Genomic DNA, 12,124 nt, shown 5'->3' with positions numbered 1-12,124 from the left:
CACTGTGACCCGGATGACCCGGGTTCGAGCACCGCTTCAGGCACTTTCGTTTTTTTCCTTCAGCAAGATTATTAACCCCCAATTTGCTCACTTGGACAGCATGGGTGATTCCTGTTGACATCAGACATCTTGTTTGATGAGTTATCTCTATTCCTTCGTGGAATGCCTAGGCGACGATATCTTATGATGTCTTGGCGCAAAAGGCAAAATAATTTTAATATACAAAATAGATAATTGGACTAGGACCTGTGACCATCATTTCATTTACCATCTCCAGACATGTTTATCTCCAGCCACTGTAATACAACCTGCCTGTTAAAAATCGTTTTCAACAACATAAATAACAATGTGAAATTGAATGTGAGCTTCAATTTAATATACGAAAACAAATAAAATAGACGTTTCGGGTTTCCCCTTTTTCAACAAAACAGGGTGAATGAATACTCATCCTGTTTTGTTGATAAAGGGGAAACCCGAAAGGTCCATTTTATCTGTTTTTCTATATTAAATAGAAGTTTACATTCAATTTCCCATTGTTATTTATTTATTCGAGCTTCGAGCAGCAACATTTACATTACCCAGTATTCTTGTCAACAACGAGGAATATTGCAATTTATTCTTACAATACAATTGAATTAAGAATTAAATAGAAATGTAATGTAATCCATTTATAATTAGAACTAGAACTCACGGTGCAGCCGAGCTATTTGAATCTCCAGAAAGAAAAATGTGTTTACGAAAGTGCGTCATCTTAAGTAACGCATAATGGAACATTAAATCATCGGGCCAATTTCGAACATGCCGATAACGCGTAGATACAACGGTTACACGTATAGACGCCTGTCAAGTCGTGGGAAAACTAACGAGCACAGACGCTAGTAAATCAGGCACATCATCCTGCATGCACACATCATTAGCAGGTCTGACCACCGAATGCAATTATGGGCTTGTTTTTAACTTCGCTATAATGGAGTTTATTTTGTGACCCATCGTCTCAAAACGGTATTATGTCGGAACGAACCATATTATGCTTAAAAGGCGAATTAAATGTAAAACTGGTCAACAAATATAAATTGTTGGCATTATCACCCTAAAATATGGTATCCATTCTCCTCAATAAATTGTACAAACTCAACATAAGTCTGATATTTCTGGCTGTAAATTCAATTTTCAACGTCTTAACCAATCCGACTTAATACCCTTTTGAGGCGAAGGGTCACAGTTTGCCTTGGTTCAAGAGTAGGCATCTGTCCATTGCAGCAATGGTGGTTTACCATACCTGAAAATAACCGCACGTTGAACACATTCAATCTCTTTGTTCTTTGTACGCTTACGTTGTCTATTGTTATGATTGTTGTTGATTGTTTGTTTTGTTTTTCTGTTGCATTGATCAGTTGTTTTGTTTTTATTACCAGATGACGTGTCTTTCAGTTGTGAAAAAAGAATAATAGGTACATACTTTTTAACACGATGCCCATTCCTTTGTAGTAGTCCCAGTTTTGTTGCATGACACTCATTAATTGAGCGTTTATATACATATATATATATATATATATATATATATATATATATATATATATATATATATAGAGAGAGAGAGAGAGAGAGAGAGAGAGAGAGAGAGAGAGAGAGCGCAATATCCACTAAACGTGCTCAAAGTGCTGTACAACGAGTCCCTGGACAACTGCGACACTTAACATGTAGGACGGGACATGACGCCTGTTAGGCGATATTACAATTTTTTCGGACAGAGACCACGCTGTAAACGGCCAGGTACTCATTTTACATTTGAATACGGTGAGAGAATGTGAGTAAAGAGCCTTTTTCCAAGGACTCAACTATGCACCGAATGAGGCTCGAACCCACAACCTTCCGATCCGAAAGCGAGTGTCATACCACATGATCACATAGCCGCACAAAGGCTGTACGCATGATAGAGTTGGCATGCATCTTCTCATTGCTCACCTTCTGATTAATATTTTACATCACATAATATGTGTAAAGGATATACTTTTATGGGGAAGCGGGGCTTAGCGGGGCAGTAGCTTCTAATGATGCTCACACTACTGTGTTATGACGATCGACCCAATCAGCAAATCCTTTACCTCACTTGTACACCGTCACAAACCTCACGGAAGCTTCGTCACAACACGCCGTTCAACTAGATGCTCTGCGGTGTCGCATATTGGACAGGTGGAAAGTCCCCACTGATGAAGCGATCTTTGATTCGGACCCGAAAGGTAGGGAGTTCGATCACCCGCTGCGATGTGTGCTTTGAGCAAGTCATTTCGCCCAAGATCATTTGTGGCGCTGCACTATGGCTGACGCCCAGAATATGCTAGTCTTTCCTTGCAATAGACCCTAAAGCCAACTTTTCCCAATGTGATCAATAAAGGGAATAATATTTGACAATATTCATATATATATATATATATATATATATATATATATATATATATATATATATATATATATATATATATATTATTTCAATATTTACCACAATGTTGGAGTCAGTCTACATCGATGTTTCAGTCATCGTCAGGACTGTGTGTTACAAGTTTGGTTTGTTGTGTGTTGTTGTTTGAAAACACAGGACTGTGTGTTACAAGTTTGGTTTGTTGTGTGTTGTTGCCTGGGCACACAGTCCTGACGATGGCTGAAAAGGCCTGAAACATCGATGTAGACTGACTCCAGCATTGTGGTAAATATTAAAATAATAATTCGCTCCTTTGCTACATGTCGAGCACTATTCGAACCATATTTGTATCCAACACGATTCAATATATATATATATATATATATATATATATATATATATATATATATATATTTATATATATATATGTGTGTGTGTGTGTGTGTGTGTGTGTGTGTGTGTGTGTGCTTCAGTTTTTTGGCTCCCCACGTATTGATTCAGAACCAAGTTATCCCATAAGTTTTCAATGAGTATATCTCGATAAGACATAAATAATATATTATTGGCTCGTTTTCTGTGTAACATACACGTTTTTATTATATTTTTTTTCGATTCCAATATTATTGTTGGATAAGAGAAACATTGTCAAGTGGTAATCGGTGATTTTATGATCATAATATCCTCGGATTCATTAACCTGCTAATTGCCTCACTTTGGAGAAAAAAAACCCGCTTTTTATAAAATTTGGCCAGAAAACTCGGTCGACAAATATCGATCGAATTAAATGACCTTTATCTTGGAAAAAACGCTCAAACCTAAAATGTCACGGAAATCCCAGGTTTGATAGTTTTTGCCAAGACGAGGGTCATTTAACTCTCTCCCTACCATCCATTTTCAGAATTTTACCCGCAACTTCAAACTCACCCAACACAAAAATCGATTTTTCAAACAGCATAGTATCGAGTATATTCTATATTTTGTTCAGAAAAATGAGTCCTGCAACACATTAGTAGTTTTTATGACTATAACTGTAACTATAGTTATGAAAATGAAATCAGAATAAGAAAGTTGTTGGTTGCATCCTAACAAATGTGACGATTTTCCTATGGGTGGTAAGGAGAGGGTTAAATCGATCGATGTTTGAAGGATGAGTTTTCTGGCCAAATTTTTAGATACATCGTAATTTATCTTTCCAGGGTAGTACGGCAGTAAACTGGTTAAGAGTGGTGATCCTCTCCATAAAATCGACGCGACTCGAGATTTAAACTGAGTATCGGCCCTTCGTGAAGAAGTCAGGGATGGAGTGGAGTGCCTTGTGTTGGAGTTGGACGTGAATATCATTCAAAGTAATGCTCACTGTCACTAGCATGGATATCGGGGAATTTCTGGAGAATGAAGTAAAATAGTTGTAAAGAAATGATGTCAAATCACCCGCACACAACTAGTTGATTGGAATTGATAATAAAACGTAAAGACTGATTTTTGAAGTGAAAGGGAATGGCTGAAAACCAGCGACCTCTATAATAAGTAAGAACAGATTGAGCAATGTAAAATATATCTAATATTGGGGATGTTATTTAATATGTTGTTGTTGATGATGATTAGGATGATGATGATGATGATGATGATGATGATGATGATGATGATGATGATGATGATGATGATGATGATGATGATGATGATGATGACTAAGATAAGAATAATGATATTAGTAGCAATAGTTAAAGGAGTAACGGTAGTAGTAGTAGTAGTCGTAGTAGTAGTAGTAGTAGTAGTAGTAGTAGTAGTAGTAGTAGTAGTAGTAGTAGTAGTAGTAGTAGTAGTGGTGGTGGTGGTGATGATGATAATGACGATGATGATGATGATGACGATGAGGAGGAGGAGGAGGAGGAGGAGGAGGAGGAGAGGAGGATAGCATACCATTTCTACAGCGTATAACCATGACTACTACTACATTCGCTTCACAATGATAGCACTATGACATCAAATAAAACATTTGCGACAACATTCTAATAACGCATGCCATCAATTGGCACTCATAGAAACAAAACCGAGATAATACAATACACTATGAGGCTCTGTGCAATATTTTTCTCATAAAATAATAAATAGTGTTTCAATCTAGATTTTAAAATGTTAATGTTAAGTGGACTTCTTACAGTTTTGGGGAGAGAATTCCAAACTTTATACCCTGAATCATTAAATAATTTTTCTCCAATATTATTATTTACGTTTTCAATCGTGGTTTATTGGTACAGATTTAAGATTCGGAGTGACCTCAACGGTTTTTGAGTACTGAAACATTTAATTTTCGAATGCAATATGGCGCTTCGTATGTTACACATTTTACAACACAATATGGCAATTTTAAATTTAAAAAACGTTCTTCAACTGAGAGCCAGTGAAATTTCATTCATTTAAGGAAGAGAATGCGCAAGTCTTTTTTTTTTGTTTGGTTACCAATCTTGCGGCACTCTTTTAAATTATCTGGAGTTTGGAAAATGTTATCACAAGTAATGGTAGAAATATAGTCCAGATAGAATCCGTCAATATTCTCGTTGCATCAAGAGTTAGGGACTTACGGAAATTCTTTTAAGTTGATAATTCAAGAATTTACAAAGATTAGAAACTTGGTCGGACATAGACCGGTCGCTCCTACTCTCAATAAATACAAGGAGATTCTTCTTTTCTTTTTTTTTTTTTTTTACCATTGATTGATTTTATGTCAAATCTAATTATGTTCAAAATAACAACGTGTTGTGCGATTTTATGCTCTTTCTCTGTTATTTTATACACGTATACAAAATACTTGTTAAATAAATTTTCAAAACTCACCGGTTATTTTGCAAACGCATTCCATTTTATAGTCGGAGTTTTTGGTCGGGCACGGGCACGGGCAAGTCTGTATCCTCTTTGATTGCTGTGGTGGTTTCTTTTGTTGACATGGTTGTTGTTGTTGTTGACGCATCTGACACTGCTTCTCCATCATATCGCATGGCATCGGACATATAACTGTTTGCGGATTTGGGACTGGCCAGCAGGCAAACGTACGGCCAGCGAATTCGCGACATGCTGTGGGTAGGAATGGTGGTGGTGGTGGAGGTGGTTGTGGTTGTGCTCGCTGGCACAATGGTGGGACTGTTATTGTGCATCTACGGTTGTTGCTGCACGCCGGGATTGGCCTGTCGGTGAGACGGAATCTCTAAATTAATATAATTTGCTCTTTTCTGTTTTCTGTTATTTTTTCTGTTCTGTTTTTCTTTTTGAATTGTGTGTTTTTAGTTCTTTGGGGTTTAAAAAAATGTTTTTACCAAATAGAAGTTCTTATCTCATAATAGATTTTATATAATTTATACACAGATTGTCGGATTGTGACATAAAGGGCCTTGAAGACATTGCCGCCCCAAAATATCTGGCGGAAATCAGTGCTCAATGGAAAGAATCACTCCAAAAGCGCCGAGACATCCCAGTCTGAACATTAAGTGGGCGAAAGGCAGTAAGTAAGTAAGTATATCATAGGCCATTTTCCGCCAGACACAACCTTCAAAAACCTTGGTAGTTGCATGTGTAGTAGAAAACAATTAGAATGAACACACAATGGAGATAATGTCGAATGCCAAAAATAACCAAAAATCTATTGTGTACTACCTTTGAATTGCATAGCATTCATTATCCGCTTGTTTTGTCTTAACCGGCTTTGGCATGGGTTTAATCAATATGCGGCTATTTGGTCTAGTGGTATGACACTCGCTTTCGGATGGGAAAGGCCTGGGTTCGAGCCTCGATCAGGGCATAATTTAGTCCTTGGAAAAGGCTCTTTACTCACATTCTCTCACCGTACTCAGGTGTAAAATGAGTACCTGGTCGTTAACAGCTTTGTCTCTGTCCGAAAAATTGTAATATCACCTTACAGGTGTCATGTCCCGTCCTAAATGTTAAGTGTTGCTGTTGGCCGGGAACCCCTTGTAAAGAGTTTTGAGCACGTTTAGTGAATATTGCGCTATATAAATAGCTCAATTTAAATTTAATCAATAACATGCGCGGTTTTACCGCCTTGTGGTATGACAATAGCCCTTGGACCGGTAAACACCAGTTCGTGTCCCACTCTGGGCGGCGCAAAGTTGAGTCCTTTGGAAATGCTTTATTATCGCATTCTCTCATCGCACTCCAGAGTAAAACTAGTACGTGACCGATAGCAGTGTCTGTCAAAAACAAATTGTATAAGCGCTAATCGAATGCAAATTGAGTGAATATTGCTTTACATAAAATTCGATTTTTACTGTTTTTTTTTTTTTTTAGCATTCACTGTGTATCATTCAATGCTATTCCACTCACTGTACCATAGAACCAACGATTTATACAATTAACTAGTCAATAGACGCTCTCTTAGAAAAAAAAACATATTATTCAAAAATTTGGCCAAAAACTTAAATATAGATCGATTCAAATTACCCTCAAACTGGCAAAAACTCTCAAACCTAGGACTTCGCGAAGTCCTAGGTTTGAGAGTTTTTGCCCAGATTAGGGTTATTTAAATCGATCGATATTTGAAAGACGAGTTTTTTGGCCAAAGTTTTAGATACGAGTTATCCTTTGTACGCATTTAACTAGTTAAAAAAAAGACGTGAGAATTTCTCTCATTTTAATATAAGAACCTACTGGGGGAATGATAAATGAAATAAAGTGAAGCGCGTTGAATATGGTAGTGCGCTATATAAACATTCATAGTTATCTATTTTCATTGCCGATATCAATTTCAGTCAAAAGGTTAGTCAGTATTATGGCAACAGCTTCTAATGGTTCTCACACTACTATGTTATGACGATCGACCAAATCAGCAAATTCTTTACCGCACCATCTTTACTTGCATCATCGCAAACCCGCCCGGAAGCTTCGTCATAACACACCGTTCAACTAGATGCTCTGCAGTTTCGGGCTCGCTATCAAAACGGGTACAAGTTGGACAGGTGGAATGTTATGGCATGATTGATTCATGAAGCACGAATTTTCAAACTGTCAATGATAGAAGCATTTATCTGGAATCAAGTCTAATCAGTGGTCGAGAGTTTGTTTACAATATCATTTTTAACTCACTCAATCCTATAGATTTTTGCTACTTTTTCAAAATTAGAAAAAAAATGTATTAAAAATGCGCATGTGTATAGATTGTTTTATTCAAATACCATTAATATGTAAAAATTAAGAACATTAGCTTTGATACTACGCCTATCATATGTCTCCCAAAAAAAAGTTCTAAATAGGCATGGGGTAAAAGTAACCCCGAGTATAGTACGGATATAGTCGGTGTTAGGGTTGAGTGAGTTAAAATAACAAACATTTGACGACACATCAAGGAATTTACCCAATGTTTAATTCTATGCGACATATAGAGTTTTGTTTTTTGATTGGGCTTTTTAAATCGGCTTAATGGGGCTTCATTGTAACCAATATTATTTACATCGTTGTGATCGTATTGAAGACGATTATAATTATAATATAAGGCGGAGACTTACTCAGGTTTACTACTGAACATTGGACATGCCGTCTTGCAATTAAACTTTGGCCTCATCACACACTTGGGGGCTGGTTGACTTTTTCTTCCACATTTTGGTCCCAAACTCTCTTGGCCAATGACATGGTAGAACCTGAAAATGTCCGAGGGGTCTGACCTTTTACCTGCGGCGGGAAGTCGGTGGGCCATGTTTTTTATTTGATGATGTTCGACACGATTGGCCTTAAACTTTGGCTTTTCTGTGATGCTCAGTCTGCAATCTGTAGAGGATAATGTTGATCTAAAATGGATTGCAAAACCTTTGTCGTTTCTTTGTACAACATTTGTTATTTTTTGGATACACAATTTGTAATTTTCAATGCTCAAAAATCCCACAGGGACAGATTTTTAAATCTATTATCCCGGACTCAAGTGTGAATACGTAACATGGTTATAGCCACAGGCGGCTTATATTCTATGAAATAGTAACTTGTTTCTAGACATATCATATTGTAAAGATAATTGAGTATGGGGAATGGTGAGGCAAAAGAGATTTTCTGAAATCATAAAATGTCATGTAAATGTAAATCTCTTGTGTTACAATATTATTATAAAGAATGCTTAGAATTTAGAGGCCGATAATTATAGCTGACCGGTATGTACTGAACACTTTGTCATAAAATTCAGCTGTCTGAAAATATGAAATTCTTGCAGATGTATTTTTATAAAGGCCATGTCTTTATGAATGAACACACTGAAAAACGTATCTTATTAACTTATTCAATTCCTTTAAGCCTATCAATGCACTGGTCAGCATATGGAAAGGGCCACTTCTTGTTTTAACATCATTCAAAAATACAAAACAAAGAAAGGAAATAAAAATCGTTAATTCTGAACGAAACCCTGTCAATTTGACAATGATTTGAGATGGTGTTTAGAATAGGTAAATCAAACTTTATTTACAACCCTAGTGCAGTGCAACCTATCCCCAATTTTTCAAAATCATTGGATGCTGATTTTTGCATCTCGTCAATTAATATTGGTTTTTGTGTTGATGCAGGAAATACATCGCTACTTCATTGACCTGACAATGTCCACATTGATTTGAGGGATCGCCTGCCACTCTTGCTGCAAGGTGGTGACGAACTGGGACACGCGTCCAGGTACTGGGTGGTAATGGTATTGCCTGCTTTCTACAATGCCAGGAAATACTGGGTTTCCTCAAATCGCATTTTAACAGAACATGGTAAAACTGCATCAAATATGTGCAGATGGAAACTTGGGAACAGTGATGCCTGCCGGAAATGTCAGGCAGTTCTTGGTACCAGCGATCAAATCGTCCTCCACTGTCCAGTAACTAAACTTGAAGGTGGCTATGAAACGGTTCTTAGGGCGGAGGAGGACTTTCCAAGCTGGGTTGACGAAATGAATTTGGAAGTGTAGCCATACGCTACTACTACTACTACTACTACTACTACTACTACTGCTACTACTACTACTACTACTACTACTACTATACTACTACTACTACTCTGCTACTACTACTACTACTACTACTACTACTACTACTACTACTACTACTACCACCACTACTACTACTACTACTACTACTACTACTACTACTACTACTACTACCACTACTACTACTACTACTACTACTACTACTACTACTACCACTACTACTACTACTACCACTACTACCACTACTACCACTACTACTACTACTACTACTACTACTACTACTACTACTACTACTACTACTACTACTACTACTACTATTACTACTACTGGGTGGTTGTCTTGAGCATGACAACCAAGTATATCCTACATATATTTAATAGGGTTAAGATTAGAGATTTTGCCTGCCAGTCCATGTGGGTGACTTTTTGAGCATCCGAGTACTCGTTGACCACACTTGCACGATAAGTCATCTTGAAAAAAGCAGGACAGCATTAGGTCTAATCACTTGTATCGCAGGATGACATTGTACCAGCTGGACGACGTGGTCTGAGGTTTTGCTCGCTAAGATGCCGTGAGATTGAATTAGGAAGTTGACGTTGGTGGCAACTTGTAGCTGCTGTCGAATAATGCTGAAGCTGTTTTGCTCCTTGAAGCAGAAATAACAACTATCCTGTCATCTCTTTGGTCAGTGATTCCTGGTCTGCCGAGCGCATCTAATCTTATGCATTTCCGGTCGTTGCAAAACAATCTCAAAGTCTCTGACCGACTGAATGAGTTACAGCAATCTACTGGACAACCTCCCGTATACCATTCCACTTTGAAGAAGTCCTAAGGTCCGTTCCTTCTCTGCGCTGATCGGGCATAGATTGGAGACATCATTAAATGCTTAACTTTGCCGTTTAAAAAAAAAAAACGATTAAAAGGAAATGAATGAACATCAAATTTTACTGCGCACCACTTCAATGAGACCCAAGGTGTGCAATGAATGTGCCTTTTTTAACGGACACTCCCAGCAGTTGTGTCAGCTTTTTTCAAACCAACCTATAATTTCATAACATTTACCAAGTTTTTGACCAATCCTCAAGGTTCGTCGTCTTCATTAGATGATTTTAAGAGAGGATTGAAGACATTTTTATTCAGACAAGCCTTCCTTTAATTATGTGTATTATTGCATTGTTCGTGTACTGTGTTAGGGCTGAATCTTTGGTATGCGCCCAGCGCCCTCCAGATGAAGGGATGCTTGGCACACTATATAATATCTATAACATCAAGGGCCTGGTGGGTAGGTATTGTAGTTAATTGTTTTACGGGTTGAAAGCTTGTCAATACACCTCTTATAGTAGAATGTAAGGATATGTCACCCCCCCCCCCCCTCCCCCCGTGTATCATGCCGTTGAAGTGCTAAGACCAGCATGGTGAGGCATATTATAATGCGAGAACAATTGCAATGATAAAAGAATGTAAGAGTAGGTCCAGACAATAATTGTAATACTACTGACATATTTTAGCAGCAAGAAGAAGAATATCATAATAACCAACCTTCCTTTTGTAGATTGCACTACTTTGCAAAACACCAAGAATGAAATGTCTCCAAAGATCAAGATACAAGGCGATTGTTAGAAGCAATGTTTCCAACCGTGTTCATTTATTATTCCATTTAGTTACTGTCGATCATAATTTTCAAAGTACACACCCATCACTGCGCATTCAATTTATTGCGATGATTTTTTAAAATTTTGAATTCTAATTTAATCAGTTAAATTTTATCGATAAGATTACTCTCGATTTTATTTACTATTAATGTTATGCTTATAGAGGATATCCCTACCTTTGTGATGGTCACGCTTTTAGATAATTCCAAATTCCCACTTTAAAGAAAGTTGGAGGAAACCTCTTCATGACGTGTTGACCAGGGCTAAATAAACTACATTAACAACATCGCACGGAGGGTTAAATAGCCTGTGATTTGTTAATTGAAGTGCTAGTAATTTTGGAACTCTGTGCTAAAGGGTGTAAAAACGATATTTAAACAGAAAAGATATAATTGTGTTGTCAAGTGAAAAATCCGGCAGGAAGGATGGATATTGATATTTGATTGTTGTTTCGCGTAGATTAAATCACACGCTATTTCGGCAGAACTTTATTTTTATTAAATTATACGATTATGGCAGCAGCACATGTAAATGAAGTGATTCGGTCGTTTTCTGGTGCGGGTGACATCATTGCCTGGATAAAGAAGCTGAGACTGGTAGCAAAGTTGAAAGGCATAACGTAGTTTGAAAATTTCTTACCGTTGTATCTGGAGGGGGATGCATTGGCGTTGTATTTTGCAGTTAGATGAGGTACAGCAGTCGAAGGCGGGAGACATTGAATGGCATTTGATCGAGGCGTCTGCCGACGGGCCGTTTGTGGCGCATATAAAGATGATGGAAAAGAGATGGATGGGTGAACAAGTTGATGTGTTTTGTTTTGCACGGAGTTGAGGAGGCTTGGTGGGTTGGCTGGATTTAATGGCGAAGGGTTGGATAGATTGGTGAAGTTGTGTTTTGTTAACAGTTTTGATAATTGGGAAAGGTTGACGATTGATGTGACTCATTACCGCCAAATTCCGTACTTGTCCATAGTTAATCGCGGCCCGGAAATATTTTCCATCTGGAGGATACTGACACGTGAAACGGTGGAATTTGTTACTGCAACATTAAATCAATTGTTTCTTGAGATGGGGGCTGTGAACGAAATTCTAATGGACAATG

The 12,124-nt window shown here is 37.6% G+C and overlaps 2 protein-coding genes across 2 annotated transcripts in view; both read right to left on the bottom strand.

Annotated features, from left to right (window-relative positions):
* LOC144974025 (C-type mannose receptor 2-like) overlaps positions 1 to 1,277 on the bottom strand; it is a 31,231-nt gene extending 29,954 nt beyond the window's left edge. The window contains exons 1-2 of the mRNA XM_078916915.1: positions 1,200 to 1,277; positions 692 to 840 (exon numbers count right to left, since the gene is read on the bottom strand). Of these exons, the coding sequence (XP_078773041.1) occupies positions 692 to 840; positions 1,200 to 1,277 (227 nt within the window). The remainder of the gene's footprint in view (positions 1 to 691; positions 841 to 1,199) is intronic.
* Positions 1,278 to 3,595: 2,318 nt separating this feature from the next.
* LOC144973686 (uncharacterized) lies at positions 3,596 to 11,022 on the bottom strand. Its single transcript, XM_078916473.1, has 4 exons — positions 10,911 to 11,022; positions 7,933 to 8,191; positions 5,255 to 5,601; positions 3,596 to 3,804 (listed from the first exon to the last, which is right to left on the bottom strand). The coding sequence occupies exons 2-4, from the start codon at positions 8,118 to 8,120 to the stop codon at positions 3,782 to 3,784; spliced, it is 558 nt and encodes a 185-aa protein (XP_078772599.1). The 5' UTR covers positions 8,121 to 8,191; positions 10,911 to 11,022; the 3' UTR covers positions 3,596 to 3,781.
* Positions 11,023 to 12,124: the final 1,102 nt, after the last annotated feature.

Source organism: Berghia stephanieae, chromosome 5 (assembly GCF_034508935.2).
Source record: "Berghia stephanieae isolate SIO BIC M18660-M18661 chromosome 5, UCSD_Bste_1.3, whole genome shotgun sequence".
Taxonomy (NCBI): Eukaryota; Metazoa; Mollusca; class Gastropoda; order Nudibranchia; family Aeolidiidae; genus Berghia; species Berghia stephanieae.
This window is presented reverse-complemented; position numbering and strand designations above follow the sequence as displayed.

What these genes read in the sequence shown, in the direction of transcription:
- LOC144973686 (XM_078916473.1), bottom strand. Translation starts at nt 8,120, where the DNA reads ATGGCCCACCGACTTCCCGCCGCAGGTAAAAGGTCAGACCCCTCGGAC. An exon ending in ATGTTCAGTAGTAAACCTGA is followed by an intron (nt 5,602 to 7,932) that starts GTAAGTCTCCGC and finishes TCTCACCGACAG; the next exon opens with GCCAATCCCGGCGTGCAGCA. An exon ending in ATGCGTTTGCAAAATAACCG is followed by an intron (nt 3,805 to 5,254) that starts GTGAGTTTTGAA and finishes TTCATTCTCCAG; the next exon opens with AAATTCCCCGATATCCATGC.